Genomic DNA, 20,434 nt, shown 5'->3' on the forward strand with positions numbered 1-20,434 from the left:
CCCCTCACCCCCCCCCCCCCCCCCCCCCACATTTGGATCTTCCGTCATTCACATTCATAACCACCTCAATTCTCTCCACACCACCTCAACAAACTACCAATACAATGCAACCTTTCTCTCCACCTCCAAAACCTCAATCCCCACCAATCTAGCAAGCCAAACATGCATCCCGCACTTAGCCCTCCCTCCAGGTTCCCCTATCACTTTCCATGATTACACGATCAAAATCCGGCTCCATTCCACCCAAAAAGATCTTTGATCTCATGCACCTATCTAATTTTGAAATCGAACCTCTCACCTACAAGCAAGCAACTCACTACCCGCACTGACAGTAAGCTATGGAAGAAGAACTCAAAGCCCTCAAATTTCAGAATACTTAGGTTCTTTTCCCCCTTCCCATCAATAACCAGTTTTTGGCAGTAAATGAACTTTGAAAATCAATGAAAATCTGACCGTACTGTTGCGAGATACAAGGCATGCCTTGTCGCTCAAGGTTTTCAACAAGAATATGGCCTAAACTATGTCGAACCTTTCAAACCCATGGCAAAGTTACCCACCATTAGGGTCTTCCTCACCGTTGCTCCTCATCATACATGGCAAGTCCTTCATGTAATAACCAGTAAAAAATTAATAAATAAAATAAAATCATATTAAAAAATTTAACGGTGGCGACGGTTTGATAAAGCGTCACGACGGTCTTATTCGTTTTTAAGCGTCAAAGAATAGCTTCCTTTGTTCGTAAAAGATAGAGAGAACAGAAAGGGAGGAAGAGGAGGAGAAGAAATCGAAGTGAAGAAGGAAGGAGAAGAAGATGTATGAGTAGACATCGAGGGTTCACTACAAGAAAAGTATTGAAAACCAGCAGCAAAACCAACGGCTTTTATTGCATCGGAAATAAAGTATGAAATTTCTGACGGCTTTCTGACTCCTACACTAACTTATGGTTAACCCATGGAGTAGAACATTGGTTTAGGCTAAGAACCCGTTCTAAGGGCCTTTAAGTTTTAACCGACAGGCTTCGCCGTGGTTTCATAGCATATGATAAACAGAAGATCATTTATCGTTAGAAAGATTACACATCTTCCTACGGGCTTTTGATATAATCTGACAGCTTGCCCGTCTATTATTAAGATATTAGAAATTGACGGTGTTATGTTGTTGGAAAGCCGATGGATAGACCCTAATAAACCGGATCGACACAGTACCTGTTCATTTCGTGTTTATATACTCGCGCGCTCAACCTCCAACCCCTGCGATTTGGTCGAATTTCCGGTATGGTAATCCATTTCAAGCATTATTTGATTTAAATTGAAGGTGAATTCGAATAAAATCTTCCTCTAGATATTCATTTAATCGCAACAGTTATGTTTTGCTCATTTTGTTTTTTTTTTAAAGGAAGAAGTACTTTTTTTTTTTTTTGGCAACTTTACATGAAGACCACCCGAAACTTGCTATTTACTAATCAACTACCCTCTTTCATCTATTTTCAAATTCCCACTGAAATGTCAAAACTTATGTTAATAGCCAACCCATATTTTTTTATTTTTATCAAATACACAATAGTTTGATTGTGGCACACGCAAATACATCAGTTTGGTGGTTAAAAAAAACATCCGAAACTTACTATTTACTAATCAACCAACCTCTTTCGTCCATTTTTCAAATTCTCACTCAAATATCAAAATTTATGGAAAAATCCCAACCCATATCTTTATCAAATACATTGGTAAAAACATCTTTATCAAATACTCTGTTGTTTGATTGTGGCACGCGTAAATACATTGGTGCGGTAATTTAAAGTTTCTATTTAATAATAAACCGCCCTCTTTCATTCACTTTTTAATTTCTCTCTCAAATATCAAAATTAATGGTAAAAGCCCAACCCATATTTTTCATTTTTATCAAATACTCAAAAGTTCGATTGTGGCGTGCAAAAATACATTGGTTCGGTGGTTGAAAAAGGGCACCTAAAACTTGTTATTTACTAATCAACCACCCTCTTTCATCCATTTTTCAAATTCTCACTCAATTATCAAAATTTAAGGTAAAAGGCCAACCCATAATTTTCATTTTTATCAAATACTCAATAGTTTGATTGTGGCACGTGTAAATACATTGGTTTGGTGGTTCAAAGAAAATCACTTGGGTGGTTAATTTGTAAATATCAATGTTTCGGATGGTTTGTATATAATCAACTCTTTCGTTTCTATGTTTATCCTGATTTGTATTCACATACGTAACAATGAATTCTTATGGGGTTTTCTATCTAAAACCTATATATTGTGTATTTTTTTATCTTTTATGAGAATGTGGATTGGTATTATAGGCAAAAGGCTTCAAATAAGAAGCACTCTTTAAAGAGCAACTGTTATATAGAGAATGCATGTGATAACATTTTAGTAATAGAGACGATTTAAATAATAACATTTAGATGTCAAATATTTAAATACAAAAATTGAGATTTTGTCAGACTTCTGCCTTTGCCGTGGTAGGAAGGACTAATTATACAATTCAATATGAATCATGTAGCAAACGGGGAGTTCAAATTTTAAGACACTCAGTCGATTTACAGAATTACCTCTTTTTTCAATATGTCGTTTATTTTTAAGGGAGTATCTAATAAGAACTTCTGTAGAAAATCAGACATTGTGACACACAATTGTGACAGGAAGAAGGAATTCCTTTCCATCACTGTCCATGCCCATTTATGAGCCACATGACACGCAATTGCTTAATCTGCTTGGCACACATGTAACACTCTATTTATTTCCCAAAAATTTCTTACATGGATTGAAAGGCAACACCTAAGTCATACCCGCATTTATCTTTAATTGATCTATGTTGATTGTTGTGATGGTTTAGGTTAACTATGGATATTCATACATCAATATAGTGGAAGTACAATAAACTTTATCCAGATAGAAAATGAATTATTCGAGATTTCTTAAACGGTGTTGAGTCTTTCATGGCAACGACTTCTAATTTCCCGAACGTACCTATCTAAGAGTATCTTTCGAAGTTCATGTTCAAAATGAAAGAATACTGCACACTTAACGTAGAACGAAGCGAGATATGATTTATATCATCAAGGATTTCAACATGATTATTGGATTTAGACTTCCTTGGTTTTTGCGTGCATTTTGGATAGGGAGGGTAGACGACGTAGTCTCACGAATAGGGAAGGAAGGGCTTGAACAATAGAGATGAAGTGGAGAGTGAAACACTTGCGATAGTGGAGAGGGAATACAATGGGTAAGGGAAGAATAGTAAAGTAGTTGATTTCAAAGTGAGTGGACGAGAAGAACAAGAGGGACGAAGTGCCTCTACAGCTTGTTGTGATAGAAGACGAATGAAGAAGATTCTTGCATGAACAAAGGAAAGAAACAACAAAGAAGAACAAGCGAGGGACTTACGATTTCGTTGCATGGGCTTTGAACCGGAGACGATGAAGGATTTGATCACAAGAGAGGAAGGCTTCGCTATGCTATCGTTTCAAATCGATAGAATGAAATCGAAAAAATGAGACAGTGTGAATGAGGACGGAAGGAGGTTTTGTTTGTTTGTTTGTAACTGAGCTGAGTGGAAGCGGTTAGCACGTTTAAGCGGGCTCTAACAGGTAGGAGTAGAAAAAGTTTTAAATTAATTAATTCAGTTTTAATTAATATAACTTTTTTTTTTATTTTTGCCCCCATTTTTTTTTTTGCCAACAATTGCAACTGGCAATTAGTTTCAGGAGGAGTAATTTTGGCCTCCCTGGAATTGCAAACATTAAATTGTTTTAAGTTGCAACTATAGAAAACTAAAACTGGCCAAAGAAAATACAATGTGAGGAAGAAGCTACAGCTAGCTGGAGAAAAATGCAAATGAATGGAGAAAAAGAAATTCCTTAAAACCCTAAAATCATAGCATAAGGCCATCATCGATATAAGCTCGCTTCTATAAGAATGTTAACTGAAATCCCATTTAAAATCTCAGAACTTACATATTTGGTACGCAATGAGTAATTGGGTTTATTAAATTGGCTTTAGCCTAGGTTAAGAATTATCGCCGGACTATCATTGGCCCCACACATAAGAGATACATATATTGTCCACACTTAATAATTTCTTTTGAGTAAGCCAATATGGAAAGAGATAATATGGAGGAGACAATATGAAAGCGATAATAATTTCTTCAACACCATTACAGCTCCCCTGACAGAGCTCTTGAAGAAGAGAAGTTTTAGTAGACAGTGGCAGCTCAGTCCAACTTTGACATCATAAAGAAGGTAACTCAAGCCCTAGTGTGAGCACTACAAGATTTCATCCAATTATTCGAGATGGCATGTGACACTTCTAGTGTGGGGATTGGAGTAGTATTGAGTTGGGATGGCACCTCATAGCCTTCTTCAGTGAGAAGTTGAATGATTTTAGAGGAAATATTCGACATCCGATAAAGAGTTATATAGTATTGTGAGAGTTTTTAATCATTGTTTGTTGACAAGTGAGTTTTTATTCACATATCATGAGGTTCTAAGGTTCTTGGTCAGTCAAAGCAAGTTTAAGGGCATTCTTGACTTCATTTCATTTTGTACTCAAGCACAAGGCATGGGGATAGAATCGAGTAGCAGAAGCCTCAAGTCGGCGCCACTTACTGATCACCTCTATACATGCTAGAGTCATGGGATTCGAGGTGATGATGGAGTTGTACGAGGCATATGAGAATTTCAAGCAGATTTTGGATCAGTGTCGGGAGAGGCCTAAAGGAAGACAACACATATCTGATGGCTATTTCTTCCATCAAAACAAGTTGTGTATTCCCAAACGTTCATTGCGCGAGTCGATCATACACGTAGCGGGGCATTGGCAAGTCATTTTGGTAGAGATAAGAAACTTGCACTCATGAGAGAACAACTTTTTTGGTTTAGACTGACGAGTTATGCCAAGAAGTCAGCAGGTTGTCATTTGGCAAAAACCAGTACGTGGAATACAAGGAATTACACACCATTACCAGTACAAAGGTTCCATGGGTTATTGTTAGTCTGGATTTCATTGTGGGTATTCCTAGAACACGGCAGAATAAAGATTCAACGATGGAAATGGTTGACAGGGTCTCGAAAATGGCTCATTTCGTACCATCTTCTGATGGGTAACTGACTTGTATATCAGAGAAATGGTGAGACTGCAAGGGATACCAAGGACCATTACTTTTGATAGATATGTCAAGTTCCTAAGTCACTTCTGGAGAAACTTATGGGAGAAGCTTGGTACTAAGCTTCGGTTCAACTTAATACCTCACCCACAGAAAAATCGTCAAACATAGGTGGTGAGCAAGAGTCTGGGGGATCTCTTGATGTGCTTCATAGGAAAGAACATCAAGCGGTGGAATTTGATTCTAAACCAAGCTAACTTTGCTTATGGTTGATTCGTGAGACAGACTACAAGTCATACTCCCTTTGAGATTTTGTATGGGCGCAATCCACTCAACCTATTAAAGTTGGTACTTCTTCCTACTTCAGAGGATAGTGTAGATGTTGTGGCTAGAGTGCATGAGATTCGGAAGCTACATGAAGAGGTTGGGAAAAAAATCACCAAGCAGGACCACAAGTACCAAGCGCAAGCTAATAAAACCTGGAATAATAAGACTATTTAGGAAGGATATCTAGAGTGGGACAAATTGAAGAAAGAGAGATTTCCCATGAGATCTTTTAGGAAACTGAAGTCTAGAGCCATTTCAGGATCCTCAATAAGTTGAATGGAAATACCCACAAGATTGACTTTATCAACAATATTTTCGTTACCTTCAAAGTTGTTGACCTGACTCCATACTATGAGGCGACAGAAGTTTTGATGGAAGAGATCAAAGCTCTTCCATTCCCTAGAAACTAGTGCAGATGTCTGTATGGCACCCTGAACAATGCCGATCTAGCCTTTTTTAGGGTTGGTCGGCCCTCTTGGTTCCTTGGGAGTACTGCCCAATGTAGTGGGGTCACTCTTATTTATCCTAGGTCTATTTATTTTTTCACATTGATATCTAGGGTTAGAGTTTTGTTGGTTTTCTTTCTAGACATTCGTTGATGTCTCTCTTTTCCTTTTTAGTGTTGTATCCCAGGGTTCGGGTGGTGCTACAGCTATATCCCACTTCTGAGGTAGTGATATCCTTTCTCTACCCTTCCCCAACTACTCCCGCACCATTTCCCTACACCCTACACCCTTGATCTTTCCAACTCTATTGTCGCCCAAGTTATTATTTCCCTTCACCTGTTGCCCTCCAACCTTGTTGCCACCCCTGCATAGCCGCCTAATTGTTGTTTCCCTTCAACTGCTGCCCTTCAACCTCGTTGTCGTCTCTGCATTGCAGCCCAAAACTTTGTTTTCCTTCACCTACTCCCCTTCATACTCATCACTTGCCTAAAGCAGCATACTTATTGTTTTATCCCCCTCCCCTCTTGTTGTGGCCACCTTCCAAACCACCAAGCCGACACCCCCTCCACCCTGGATCCACTCGTCTAGTGTAGTGTGTTGTTGTGTTTGTTGTAATTTCCTATTTGAAATCGGCAATAATATTTTTTTGACATTAGTATTTGGTTAAGGTTAAACCCCGGTATCATCAATCCTCCTTGTGTTCAAAAATAAGTAACAGGTCTAGTGTACATATCTTTAATGACTTAAATAAAAGCAACATCAATACATTTCTTTTCTAGAACTCTCCAAAGTATTTCTCTAAGAACCTTATCATAAGCTTTTTTTTTCATTCAACAAAAATCGTATGTAGATACTCCTTACACTCTCTATACTTCTCCATCAAACCTCTCAATAAATTTATCGCTTCCATAGTAGACTTGCTCGGCATAAATCCAAACAAATTTTGAGAATTTTTGTACCAAGTCATAACCTATGTTCAATTACTCTCTCTCATAACTTTAATGTATCGCACATTAACTTAATTCTTTTAACATTTGAACACTCTTGTGCATACCCTTTATTCTTTAAAATATGAGTTAATAGACTCTTTCTCCACTCATCAAACATCGTTTTAGTTTTAAAACAATATTAAAAAAAATTTTAACATATCAAAAAAAGAAAAAAAAAAAAAGAGCAAGAAAGTAAGAGCTAAACAACATGCTATTTATTTATATAAGACTTGTTTATGTTTGTATTTTAAAAAAAGTAAGCATCATCACAAAAAAATTGTAAAACATAATATACAAATAAGGGCATATTGTTCATTTATCTTCTTGAACAAAGTCATTTATTAACTAAATAAATCATTTGAGTGTGTGATAAAATAAACACTCATTTAGTGAGAGCTTATATGATGCTATTAGAATAATTTATTATATAATATGCACTTCAAAAATTAATTATATTACTAGAAATAGAAATATACTAAAAATTTATTGAACAATAACTAGATAGATAGACTAGGGATCTAATTTTAATTTTAATAACTTTTTATAATAAATATTAAAGATATAATGGATGAATAGGTTAAAAATAAAAATATTATGTTTAAGTTAAAAATGACAATAATGAACAGATAGCAAGAAAATTGTATTAAAAATCTAAATTTTCTTATTCATAAAATATTAAAAATAATGCTAAGTGAATTATTATCAAATTTGACAAAATTTTATTAACACAATTGTTATCAGTAAGAAAACAATTAAAGTCTCCATCATTTTACAGATATTTAGTTAGGCACTTCTATGGTTCAATTATTGCTCGAACACGATAAGAAAATCAATAAACAGATGTGAATAAACTTTTGAAACTTAGATCAAACTAAAACTTGGCAAGTTCAAGCAAAGATGTGCTCAGCTCAGCACAACTCGATTCATCTATAACCATATTAAAAGTTCTGACGTAAATAATGTCATAACTATGTCCTATCTGGTAGGAATGTTTGTTCAACTGCATGATATAATGCATTAGCCTTAAATAAATATTAATTATTACATAAACATGGTGGGGACTTTCAATCATGTGATTGTCGCGCTATGTTGAGCCATTTCAGGTAAATATGTTGTCATCTGTATCTTTGTTTGACAACGGAGTAAACAAATACGTTAATATTGTCATAATTTATTTCCTCTTTTATTTCTCCATATAATCCTTAAAATAATTTATTTTCCTCTTTTGTTATATTCATATGCAAGGGCACACATCAGAAAATACATACAAATATCATGCAATGCAAATGAAGAGAACGACAATATTCTAGAGAGGATGTAGCATGTTTTACCAAACCCAGGGCCACTGCTTGCAAGGTAAGGCAGTCGATATACATCAGCCTTCTCCAACTTCAGTACATAACTGTCAAGAAATATTAAGTAGGAATAGATATATGACAATGCACAGGAAATACATGAGCAAGATTTATTAACCTTATAACATGGATAAAGCTCCCTAGAACTTCAATTCAATACAAAAAACTGCTAGTAACTCAATGAGAAAATAAAATAGAAGAAGTTAATCACAATGTCTACCAGTAAGTCACATTTTACCGATTATACATGGATATTACGTACGCATGTTGCGCCATTTTATCAGAATGATGTATATGATCAGTGCACCACTTAGTTTAAGATTTTCAAGGGATTAATATAGCATTCATCTGCTTTAGATTACAATGGTTGTCCATCTCACCAAATTTAGATTAGGATTGTTGTACAATATGATTGAATGTGTTTAAAATCTTAAACTAATTATTGATGTTGAATATGAATTATTTCGCATATTATCTCTTGCATTTATTTTTTACATGTACACTAGATTAATGAAAATCATCCATACAAAATAATCTCTTGAAAGAATTTATAAAAACTGAATTTTAGTTTAAAAGATTCTGAAATGATATTTGTATGTAAGGTGTCAACCATTAATGAAGTAAATGATTTACGCACATATCCAGTTAATCAACTTCTTAGTTTCTTGATGGCTCATGAATGGTACTTGCTCAGAAGAAAAAAATTGATAGCTAAATAAAAAGAGAGCGTGAGACCACTGCTTTGCAAACAGATGATTGTATTGAGGCTAGCACCTCAAGCTCGGAACCAGTCAGTAATAAAAGACTGCTTTAAAAAAACACTTGGAAACCTACCCGGATAAAAAAAGATAAAAGTATGGCAAATCTGATGTTGACAATTTTAATACCAAAAAATCTTCTACAAGTAAAGGAATAGTTTTTTATGACTGTAAGAATACTAAATATATGAGAGGAAACTATTCAGATCTTATTAATGATTCTATGAAGAAAAATAAATAGAACAAAAATAAAAAATGTAGAAGGGAGAAGAAGTATCACAGTAAAAAGTAAAAATATTATGGGCAAATTCAAAGTAAAAAAGAATCAAACTCCAGTATATCAGATGAAGAGGTGAATATGCGTCTCATGGCTATAGAAGAATCATGCTATAATTCTTAAGAGGTATATGAGGAAATTATATTTAAAAATTAGATGTTACATTTAATAATTTAATTGTTGAATATAGAAAACTAAGAAGAAAATCTTAATATTAGAAAAAGAGTACAAAAATCTTGACATGCATTTTTTAGCTTTTAAAGATAATTGTGATCGACTAAAAAATCACAGTAGTTCATTATTAGATTAATCATTAATTTTTTAGAAATCAAAAAAGAGAAAATGTCTCTTTGAAGGCTAGATTAAATGTGTTTAAAATCTTAAGCTCATCATAATAGTTACTCTAATTGAGTATCTGCCAGAAATCATGAACACTTTACATACTTTAATTATGTTCATTTAAATCAGACAGGTAAAGTAAGACCTTATACAAACATGAATATTTGATGCAATTTTTGGGGTAGCAAAGGTCACATTTCTTTTGATTGTTAAGCGTGTAGATTACAATCTATATTTAATAGTGATGCCAAAGGTGCTAACACTACACATCACACTATAAATAACTTATTTCTCATTTAAAAATGTAGACTCAAACATGTTTGTGTAAATATATTAGGATTCCAAACATTAACATCAAATTAAGTAAAATAAATGAAAATATGCGGTGTTCAGACAGTGAATGTTCAAGCCATATGATAGGAAACAAAAAATAAATTCGCTTTATTAGAACCAAATGAGCGAGGATTAATAATATATGGATATATTAAAGGTAATATCATAGGCATTGTTTCTATTAGAAAGAAAATTTATAATCTAGATAATTTTTTTTCTAGCAAACAGCTTAAAATATAATTTGATAACTATTAGCTTGTTATACAATAAAATTTCAGATGTAACTTTTCATACATCTCATTATGCCAATAGAAGATAAAGAAACCATTTTATTTGTTGGGATGAAAACATAATTCAATAAAAATATTTGATTGATTTAGAAAATTCAAATGATGTCAATTGAAATTTATTTTGATTTAAAAGCATAACTGCTGGTATTTGGTTATAACATAGAAAGCCACATCATATCAAGATGCACATACTCAAAAAAAAATTTAAACTTGATTTGTTGAATTATCTAAATTAAATTTCATTCTGATTATATTTGTGATGCTCATGTTAAAGGTAAGCTAGCAAACATTCTTTTAGGAGTAAAAACAATATTTCTACTTCTAGTTTTTTAGAGTTATTGCATACGAATTTACTTGGTCCTAGTAGCATTACTAGTCTCGGTGGCATAGATTATAATTTTGTTATTGTGAATGATTTTCTAAATATATTTGGGCATTATTCTGAGCAAACAAAAATGATGCATTTAAGGAATTTAGAAAGTTTGTAAAATACACCTAATCAAACAATAAAGTATGCGATAAATGTAATACATCAATTTGATTCCACAACAAGAAACAAAAAGCCGCAGCATGTTGCGGCATGATTTCTAACCTACAAAAGGTGGTTGAAACATGTAGATGAGTCGAGACCAACCGGTAGGCCATTTGGAGGTTGCAATGGTGTTGCAGCTAGCCACAACATGTTGAATTTGGACAAAAATCTGCAACACTATCTGAGTAGAACCTACAGGTAAAATAACCAAGGCTATGTGCTGGCATCATGAGGGAGAGGTGACTACTAAAGGCATTAGTTGGCATGGCATAATTTTGGCCTAGATTTCACACTAATCTCGCACCCCAACTACATTATCTCCTCCCCTCACCCCCCTCTCAATTCTTAAGGGTCGCCCAAGATAAAGGACGAAAATTCGGTCAGACTACATTCTCACCAGCATTTGTCCTGGCTTGTAAAATCAGAACTCAACGGGCGATGAACTAGTCTGACTAATTCTCCACAAACATAATGCATTTCATTTTATATTACATTCATGTGCAAATACTCAAAAGCGTTGAAAATCATATCATCAAAACATATATATTTATTTATAGCTGCTAAATTCAAAATAATAAAAATACATACTCAAAAGTCTGTACAAGCACCCAAAATTATGAAATGCAAAAGCTGCATAAGTTACGCATGACTACTCTCTTTGGTGCTCTTTACCCATTCCTGAAAGAATAACGTAGAGTAGCAACAATGAACTCAGCGAAATAAAATTTTGTAGATGGAAAAAAAACGTATAAAAGAAAAGGCATGGGTAATCAAATTGATGTATATGCTCATGTATATGTCCACAACACATGCCACTCGTATAAAACGTATAAAAGAAAAGGCATGTACTGTAGGGAAACATAACACCTATATAAACATGTCACCATCCATGCGTGTGTGATTATAAGTATATTTATAAGAGTCATCAATCTACTCATAAGAATGTCACTTATAATTGTATAGACTTCAACAATTTCCATGTCATGTCATATCAATGGGTCGTCACCCAACCTGAAAGTTACATCAATTATTGATGAAGATTTGCTCACCACAACAAAGCAGTTATTAATAGCACCCCTAGTACCAATGTATTCCTACGTTTTGTCATCGTCTGATCCTAACTGTTCTCGGAATTTCGTCACAGTCTGAATACGAGAAGTCGGTAATCCAACCATTCTTTATCATTTATAACAAAATTAAATTGAGTATGATATCAATAAGAAAACCAATGTCTGACTATAATACCTATAATAGCTTTCCTCATAATATCTCTAAAACTACTTTTTAAAAATAACTACAACTATCGACAAGAAAATAAAGATCGCCATTTGGCCGGCTGTCTAAAGATCAAAATTTGGGGGTAGAAATTTTTATTTAATGATATTAAGGGTAGCTGAATGAAGAAATTTTTTCATTTTGATTTTTTTTTGAATTTAAACTTGCATATTTTTTTTTTATTTTGTGTTAGCTTAGGAAGGATATGGATGTTCCAAATGATGGAGTTAAGGATAAGGTTGCTCCCTAATTAATGTAAGCTTAAGAGAAGATAGTGTCAAATTTAAATGAATTTATGCTTTTCTTTATTTATTGCAATAAAAATAATTACTGCTCTCCCGAAGGATTGCTGTTGTATTTGAAGCTAGCATATAAGTTATAACACCTAGGAGAGGAACAAAACTTTCCATTAAAACCCTTGTAACTTCAGATAAAGAGAATATTGAAAGTATAGTTAGGGAGGAGTGAGACAATAGACCATTGTGTCACTATTGCAAAACAATGACAAGGACAAGAGAAGTGAGATAGTCGATTGTCACGTCTCTATTGCAAAAAGGCATGCAAAACCTTAAATATTATAATTTATATCCATAGAAGACGCCTAAATAGAAATAGAATACAAGAAAAATGATTATAATTTTGGAGGATTTGAGATAGGATTGGTAGAGGCAGAATCTACATTGTCCTTTATGTTGCATGCAGATTCTAGTGAGGAAGTTGGGGAAGAATTATTCCCTGTTATGCTATAGGTGAAATCTACCATTGTTGATGCTATTTTGGATTGTAAAAGGAATTTGATCTCTACAACTTCAGTTAAGATACTAGGGCTTGTCATTAATTTTCAAAATCTTATTCGGTTTCAAAAAAGTAATGTATGTTAAGTCACTTAAAAATTTACTCTTAGAGGCTTAAGTTTGCTTTCTTTAGAGATTTTATTGATGAGATAGTCTATGAAGTTTGTGGGATATGTATGCTATCTTCCATTGAATTGATAAAATATTGTACTTGTCAAAGGAAGGAGAAAGGTATATTAGCAATTGGCCTATTGTTCTCTTTTCATAAGAAATATTGAGGACTAGCAAATTTGAAAGTTCTAGTGCTCGCTTCTAATTTGCAATTGCTATGGAGAATTTTTCAACCGAATGCACCATCATAGTAAAATTATTAGCCTTATGCTACAAAGAAAAAAGTAAGAACATGACCAAGAAATTGAAAAAGAAAAGAGCTCCCATATGCAATATGAAAAAGGATAAAAGAGAGAGTCATGATTCTATACAATTTATTACAATATTTTTTTATGATTAAAATATTTATTAGAAAGCTCAAGTCATCATGAATTTACATATAAAGATGAATAGCTAATCGATGTCTGATAGGCATAATCAAGTGACAATAAATCTGGATCATCGAATTGTAACGCCCAATTTTTCAAATTAAGATATATCCCAAATTTCACACCCTATAGAATTCAGCCTAGGTATTTTTATAAAATTCTAGCCTCAAATCGCTCTGTTTGATACATAGTACTATGCATGAATTTAAAACCCATGAGAAGATAAAATTTTAAATTTATAAGTTTAATTAACTTAACTAATTCCCTAAATTATTTTCTAATCTCCCGCAGTATCATTGTAGCCACATACTCTGCACTTTTCTCGGCATGCAACAGGTGGATTCGATCAAACAACTGAGAGTTAAAAGGGATCACATTTATATGCCGCATTTAAGTTCATTTTTCCCCCTCCCTCACTTAATTTCCCTCGGCTGAAGGATCCACGATTGTGGCACTGTACCACAGACGTGAACGCAGCAGCTGCATGACCAGCAGAGAGTCGTAGGCAATTCAAGGCTCCGAGGATATTTCTATGAATACAAACCCCTCCATAATATTTGGGACATTCCTTTCCTTTTTTACACTTTCGTTTTGACATTTGGTATGATTTTGAGCATTCTATTCATTTCTTGTTATTGTAGCTAGGCAGGAATGATTGTGGGGTTAGTTAACCAAGAGTTAGGTCCAATTCCACATGTAGCAGAGAAACGTACGAGGTAAAGTTAGGAGGGAACAAAAGGAAGGAAGAAATAAGAAAGGTTTTGGGAAGAATTTATGCACATTTGAGGTAAAAAAGTAATTTTTGGGTCAAGATTTCATGAAATCCTAAAAGGTTTACAATTTCGAGATTATTTACACTAGATGACAAGCTCAAGACGAACTTTGGAAAACTCGTCGTGGGACTGCTCCGTCACTTCAGGTGAAATAATCCTGTGCTAGCTTCAGAAAATTAATTTTCTATAGGTTTCCAAGTGATTACGTGTTTGACAATAGTGCATTTAAAATTTCTTGTATATTGTGGATGAATAACTGCATACGATACATGATTTTACTATATTATGAATCTGATGAATATGTTCATGAAATCATTGATTGTAGGTATTTATTTGCTATTATTCATGCATATGCTGTATCAAATGCCCTTGAGAAATGATTGTTACAGGAATTATATTTTAAGAAATTTTACAAGTGATGTTATAGATAAGCTATTATATGAATACTTGTAAGTACGAAGTTGTTTCTCACCACAAAAAAAAAATTTGAAAAGCAACAAAGAAGCAGTAAAAAAAATATTAGTATGACGGTGATCTAAAAAGTAACATAAAAAATGTCCCAAGTTTAACTTTAATATTTCAATCAACGTTACGCCAAAAAATATTTTTACCTAAGATCTTCCCAGATTGTCATTATATGAAATCAAACTGAGCCGATCTTCTATCGATCATATCTACTTAGGAATGAAATTTCCGTAAATGGATGACACAAGGCGTGTAATGTAATTTTTTTTTTCAAATGTTAATTAATCTATTCTAGTGATGTATAAATATGATTATCAGATTCCGATGGAAGTCATCTTTTTATATAGATGTAAGACATAGATTTCTTATTTCGTGAATTCTTTTACGAGTTCATTTCTTCTACATATCTGCTATTTTCTTGTTAGTGTTTGCTTAAGTTTAATGCAATTGAGATTCTATTTGTAGCAAAGAAGTTGAAAATACTAACCAATTTTATGTATTTCACATCCTAGATTAATTTCTTTGGATTTATTCGATATTTGCACTGGTGCTTGGGCTTTAATTGACATAATTTTTTGTTTACATCAAAGGAGAGCAAGTTTTTTTTTTTTTTTACATTTAATACATTTAATTTCCTTTAACTTTTCCTTTAACTTGTAAACAGATTTTCTTTTTTGTGATCTACATATATATCACATATTATTCTAGTTTCATCAAAAAATTCTAACTCTAAACAACAATGGTGATCAATTTGCATATTTAAGAGCAATTACAACGAGGAGTGTTAAAGGATACAAAAGCTAAAAAAATTATACAAACTATGATGGAGATACATACGGGCTACCTGATTCGATAAAACGCTCAGCCATTATAGCATTTTGACATGTAAACTCTCCAATAAGAGGGATTCTGAACAGAAAAGAAAAGAACAATTACACAGAACATCAGACTGTTGCATTTTTGAAAGCATAATATGTGCAACCACTTAATTCATAATACTGGAAAGTAGGGGATTCAATCAGTGTGATTAACAATATTGTATAACCCTGCACTAGATGTTAGAATGAAACAATGTAGATCCTGATTGATGTAAAGCAAACTTTAGTGGACTATGTCTATACAGTTACTGTTTTAGAAAAGCTATTTTAACTTAACAGCACGAAGTCAAGAAATTATGAAGAGGGTGGTTGAAATATTAGAATATTAACTCAATACAATAACTGCCATTAAAGACAAATTGCCTACCTTAGTTTTTGAAACAAGCCAGGTAAAGAGGATCTAGCACTCAACGGACTGTTGAGAACTGCAATCTTGGAGACTTTATCAGAGTTCCTTAGAGCCCAAGTCAATCCGTATGATCCAACAAGGAATCCCTACAGAAGTGTATATAAATCTAATTGCCCACCAACGGTAGAATTTCAACAAACAATTACAATTTTCAATCTTCGTATGAATAAATAGTTAAATTATTAAAATATATGATTAATCTTTCCAATTATAAAAAACATCATTAACTAATTCAATAAAATCTAAACCAAAGTCCTAAAAAACCTGAATCACTAAGAAGAAAGGTGAGTTGATATTTAGCTTATCAAGAAGCTTGTCAAATTCTTTGTGAAACTCTTCCTCTGCATCAGGTAATGAAAATTTAGTTTCTTATCAGGATGAAAATAATAGTCACTGAATATTGCATACCTGTGTACGAAAACCCATATCCTGGTTGAGGTTTGTCACTAAAACCAAATCCAATCCAATCAGGAGCAAAGCAGCGAAAACCAGCTTCTGACATCTAATCAATGACATGATTATTTACCAAACAGATTAAAGCCTCAAATTAAGTTTGCTGTTTGTAAAATGAATCAAAGAGACACCGGTATTACCGATGAGGAGTAAATCCCAACTCTCAAACACCTTGGCATATGTAAATAGAACTCTTCTTCCCTAATTGCCCAACGAAATAGTCATGGAACATTCGGATCTCTATAATCTATGACAAGGCTACAAATTATTGATAATGACATCTTAAGAGCAGACTACAAGACAGACGTGGGGGGAATTTGGAGTCAGAACACTTCAATAGTGTATTCTGAAATTTTCTTTCTAAATTATATCTTTTTCTTAGGAAATAAAACCTTGCATTTGATCTGAATAGGAGGTCTAAATAAATACAGAGCTACATAGATTCATGAGTTTTGGCCAGCCGATGTCCATAACTTCTCATACAGATAATAAAAGCTCACTGTATGTACATTTAACGGGGGTAGTGCCAAACCCTTTAGAAGCAAAGGTCCTTCAAGCTTTTAAGGATCACTTTTGAAATGAGATTGCAAATTTTGTCCCGTCAAAATTGTGTTTTGTAAAGCAATTTTCATGCAAAATCGTGTACTTGCTGAGAAGAACTTCTGAGTCCTCTCTTGGTAATGTGATTCTAAAAATTTCCAAACCAGGTAAATGAAAATCTTCCATCAAGCCATACCAATGAACACTGGAACAAGCACAAGTAACTAAAATAATAATCTACAACATCAAATTATTCTAAGCATCAATCTGCTATCAATGCAAAATAGTTTGGATAATGTTAATAATGAAGACGATGATGATCACCTGCAAAAAAAAATGATGATGTCTGTTCAAGGTTACTTCTTCTGAAACAAAGTAAAATAACAAAATATTTGTTTTATTTCATTAAAAATTAAAATGCTTGCAGTTTCCGAAAAATATGCATGCTAAAATCATAATCAATATACATTTCACAGGCTAACCTGAGACATTACTTCTCGATAACTGTATGACTGAGTTGGAGCCCCATGAAGAAAAATGATGCTTCCCCTTTGCGAAGAAGATGATCCTGAAATTAAGTTCACCTGAAGCATGAATAGGATATAATAGTGGCATTAAGCATAACTATAGCATTTTTCCACTTAAGTAAAATTAGCATTGCTCTTGATTCACCGATCAAACCTTACCATTTCACCATCAAATACTCATAGCTGCCTTAATCCCAATTAATGCACATTTGGTTGCGCTTTAAGAAAAGGATATCACTAGTGATGCCAATTTAGGTAGATGGGTTGTGATTTCTCATACAATCGAGGTTTAAAACCAACTGGATACACTACAAATAGGCTTGGTTTGTTTTCTTTCAAACAGTCCAGTTATCAGTCGTTTTGTCGTAACATGAATTTCCCGATTACAATAGAATTCTTAATCACAATTCAAGCACTTTAACATTAGTTAGATCAATCCAGACAGATGAGCTGTAATACCCAACATTTGAGAAACCACATAAAATTTTGGCGACTTTAAAATGTACCTCCAATTTCACATCTCATGAAATTCAATCGAAGCAATTTTATAAAATTCTATACGTTGAATTCATCAATTTGATATGTAGCACCAAACAAGGATTTTAAATATATGAGAATATATAAAATTATGACGTAACAGTTTAATTAAATTTAATTAATCCTAACCTCCTGCACCGTCACTTTAGCTACCGACCTTCATACGTGATTCTCAGTAGTAGGATGATTCGAATATTTGAGATAAAGTGGAGATCACATTAAATGTCGCGTCCCCACTCCCTCTCACGAAGGTTCCCGCGTGCCTGAAGCTTCCATGATTGGGCCACTCTAGCAGATGGCCCCGCACGACCTGCAGGGAGTTGCAGGCGGCAATCCAGTATTCCGGAGAGAGATCAAAAGGTAGGAACCCCTCTTTTACAATATTTGCGACATTATTTTCCTTACACTTTTGTTTTGACGTTTGTTATGAATCGGTGCACTTTTTTGTTTACAGTAGATGTAGTGGGAGACGAGTTGGTGTTGGAGACAATAAACTTGATTTTTGACTCTCGAATTGGGCCGTTAGCAAGAAATCAGCGACGTAAATGGAGGATTAAGGTGCTATAAGGAAGAAGGATGAAGGAAGAAGTATAGAAAGTCTCGGAGAACTGTTGGTTATGCAGGGAAGTCCGTTTGAGGTAAATAACTATATTGCATGGACATAGACATGGGAACACGAATAAGACACAACACTAACACGACACGGGGCTCACCTATTATTGAAAATTTAGAATACAGGCACGTGTCAAACACGTAGTTATAATAAAAATTATTAAAAATATACAGGTATATTAAATTAATAAAAAAGCAGAGTTAATAAAATCAACTTTCAAAAACTAAGATGACTATAGATATATCTTTAGCTTATGAGATACAAAATGTAAGCATCATAACATATATTATCTAGTATTATATCAAAATTTAACTTCGTTAATTCATTAAAAGAAATAAAAAGTTGATTGGGTTCTTTTGCATGTACTTCTACTTCACAGTTCACATTCATTATCATCATCATTAAATATCATAGATTCTAACTATGACTTATCAAGAGAAAGGTTTGTAATCTCCAAAACTCTTGTATCATTGAGGGTCTCAAATTCATCTCCAGCAATATCTCACATATTGAAAGCTAAAGCATAAAATGTAATAAGAAATAAGTAATAAACTAATAATGCATCTTGTATTCCCATGAGATTGAATGATATTTATAGTAAATTTTGGGGTTTTTACATACACACCACCGAATTCTTTTGCATTCACGTATCTTACACCTAAATTTTGATTTTTATATTTATGTCACCCGAATATTTTATATCACATCTAAATATATAAATCAAATCAAACTAAATATTTCTTTTTAATTTTTATACATATGTAAGAGGGCATATATGAAAAAATTATAACTTTTGTGCTAGATACATAAATACATAACAATTGAGTGGTATGTAGGCAAAACATTCCTAAATTTTACTTTTTTTATAATTTTAATCTTAAAAATCTTTTTTAGAATTTTTTTATTCATTACTTTAGGACACGCGTGTCTGAATTTTGGACACTCTTGTCCAACACAAATTTCTCTTTTTTTTTAGTATCAATTAACCTGAACACTTCTGTAACGTGTCTGATACGCTTCTTGGTTGTCTCGGAACCGTGTCCGTGTCCAATACGTGTCTGACACTGCATGGCTCCTTATTTAGAAGTGTTTGCGCAACAAAGATAAATAAGTTATGGTTGGGGTTAAATCATAAGATAAGTCAAGATTTCATGAGTTCCTATGAGGTTTACAAATTTCACGTTGTTTACACTGGGCGGTGAGCTTGGCGAAACTCGTAAGATTGTTTCGTCGTTTTAGGTGAAACAATCATGTGCAAACTTTAGAAAAATAACTCTTTGTTGGTTCATGTGATTATGTGTTTAACAAAATTGCATATCGAATGTCCTGCATATTATGGATGAATATCTACATAAATTGTATGGATGTGAACTTGTTGTCACTTACGATACGTATAATATTACTATATTGTGAATCTGACAATAATCTTTATGAAATCATTACTTGCAAATATTCATTTGTTATGATTTATGCATATGATATATGAAATGCTTATAATGAATATTTGGTGCAGTAATTATGATTTTAAAAAAATATCATAATTGATAGTATAGGTAGGTTATTACATGTATACTTACAAATATGCATGATAGGGATTGATGAGATTTTGGACTCCTAGTATTCAGACAGTAACAAAACTTCTGAAACTGTTAGGATCGGATGGCGACATAACGTATGAAATTGTTGGTACTAGAGAGTTATTGACAATTGTATGTTGGAAGATCCAACATTTATCAATAGTTAATGTGGTTTTTGGGCTGAGTGTTGACCCAATAATATAACACAACATAAAAATAGTCAAATTATATATAATTATAAGTGATATTCTTACGATTATATTAACGACTCTTATGAA

The 20,434-nt window shown here is 33.4% G+C and overlaps 1 protein-coding gene across 4 annotated transcripts in view; it reads right to left on the reverse strand.

Annotated features, from left to right (window-relative positions):
- The window catches only part of LOC110031123 (haloalkane dehalogenase 2), a 48,268-nt gene that overhangs the window by 9,315 nt on the left and 18,519 nt on the right, over positions 1 to 20,434 (reverse strand). Inside the window, exons 3-9 of one of the 4 annotated variants that reach the window (XM_020734189.1) lie at positions 17,385 to 17,470; positions 17,227 to 17,267; positions 16,318 to 16,411; positions 16,174 to 16,250; positions 15,868 to 15,995; positions 15,460 to 15,531; positions 8,224 to 8,294 (exon numbers count right to left, since the gene is read on the reverse strand). In XM_020734189.1, coding sequence (XP_020589848.1) covers positions 8,224 to 8,294; positions 15,460 to 15,531; positions 15,868 to 15,995; positions 16,174 to 16,250; positions 16,318 to 16,411; positions 17,227 to 17,267; positions 17,385 to 17,470 — 569 coding nt within the window. Of the gene's footprint in view, positions 1 to 8,223; positions 8,295 to 15,459; positions 15,532 to 15,867; positions 15,996 to 16,173; positions 16,251 to 16,317; positions 16,412 to 17,226; positions 17,268 to 17,384; positions 17,471 to 18,123; positions 18,591 to 20,434 lie in introns of those variants that run through there. The other 3 variants (XM_020734190.1, XM_020734187.1, XM_020734188.1) reach the window with 3 other exon arrangements.

This window comes from Phalaenopsis equestris, unplaced genomic scaffold (assembly GCF_001263595.1).
Source record: "Phalaenopsis equestris unplaced genomic scaffold, ASM126359v1 Scaffold000770, whole genome shotgun sequence".
NCBI lineage: Eukaryota > Viridiplantae > Streptophyta > Magnoliopsida > Asparagales > Orchidaceae > Phalaenopsis > Phalaenopsis equestris.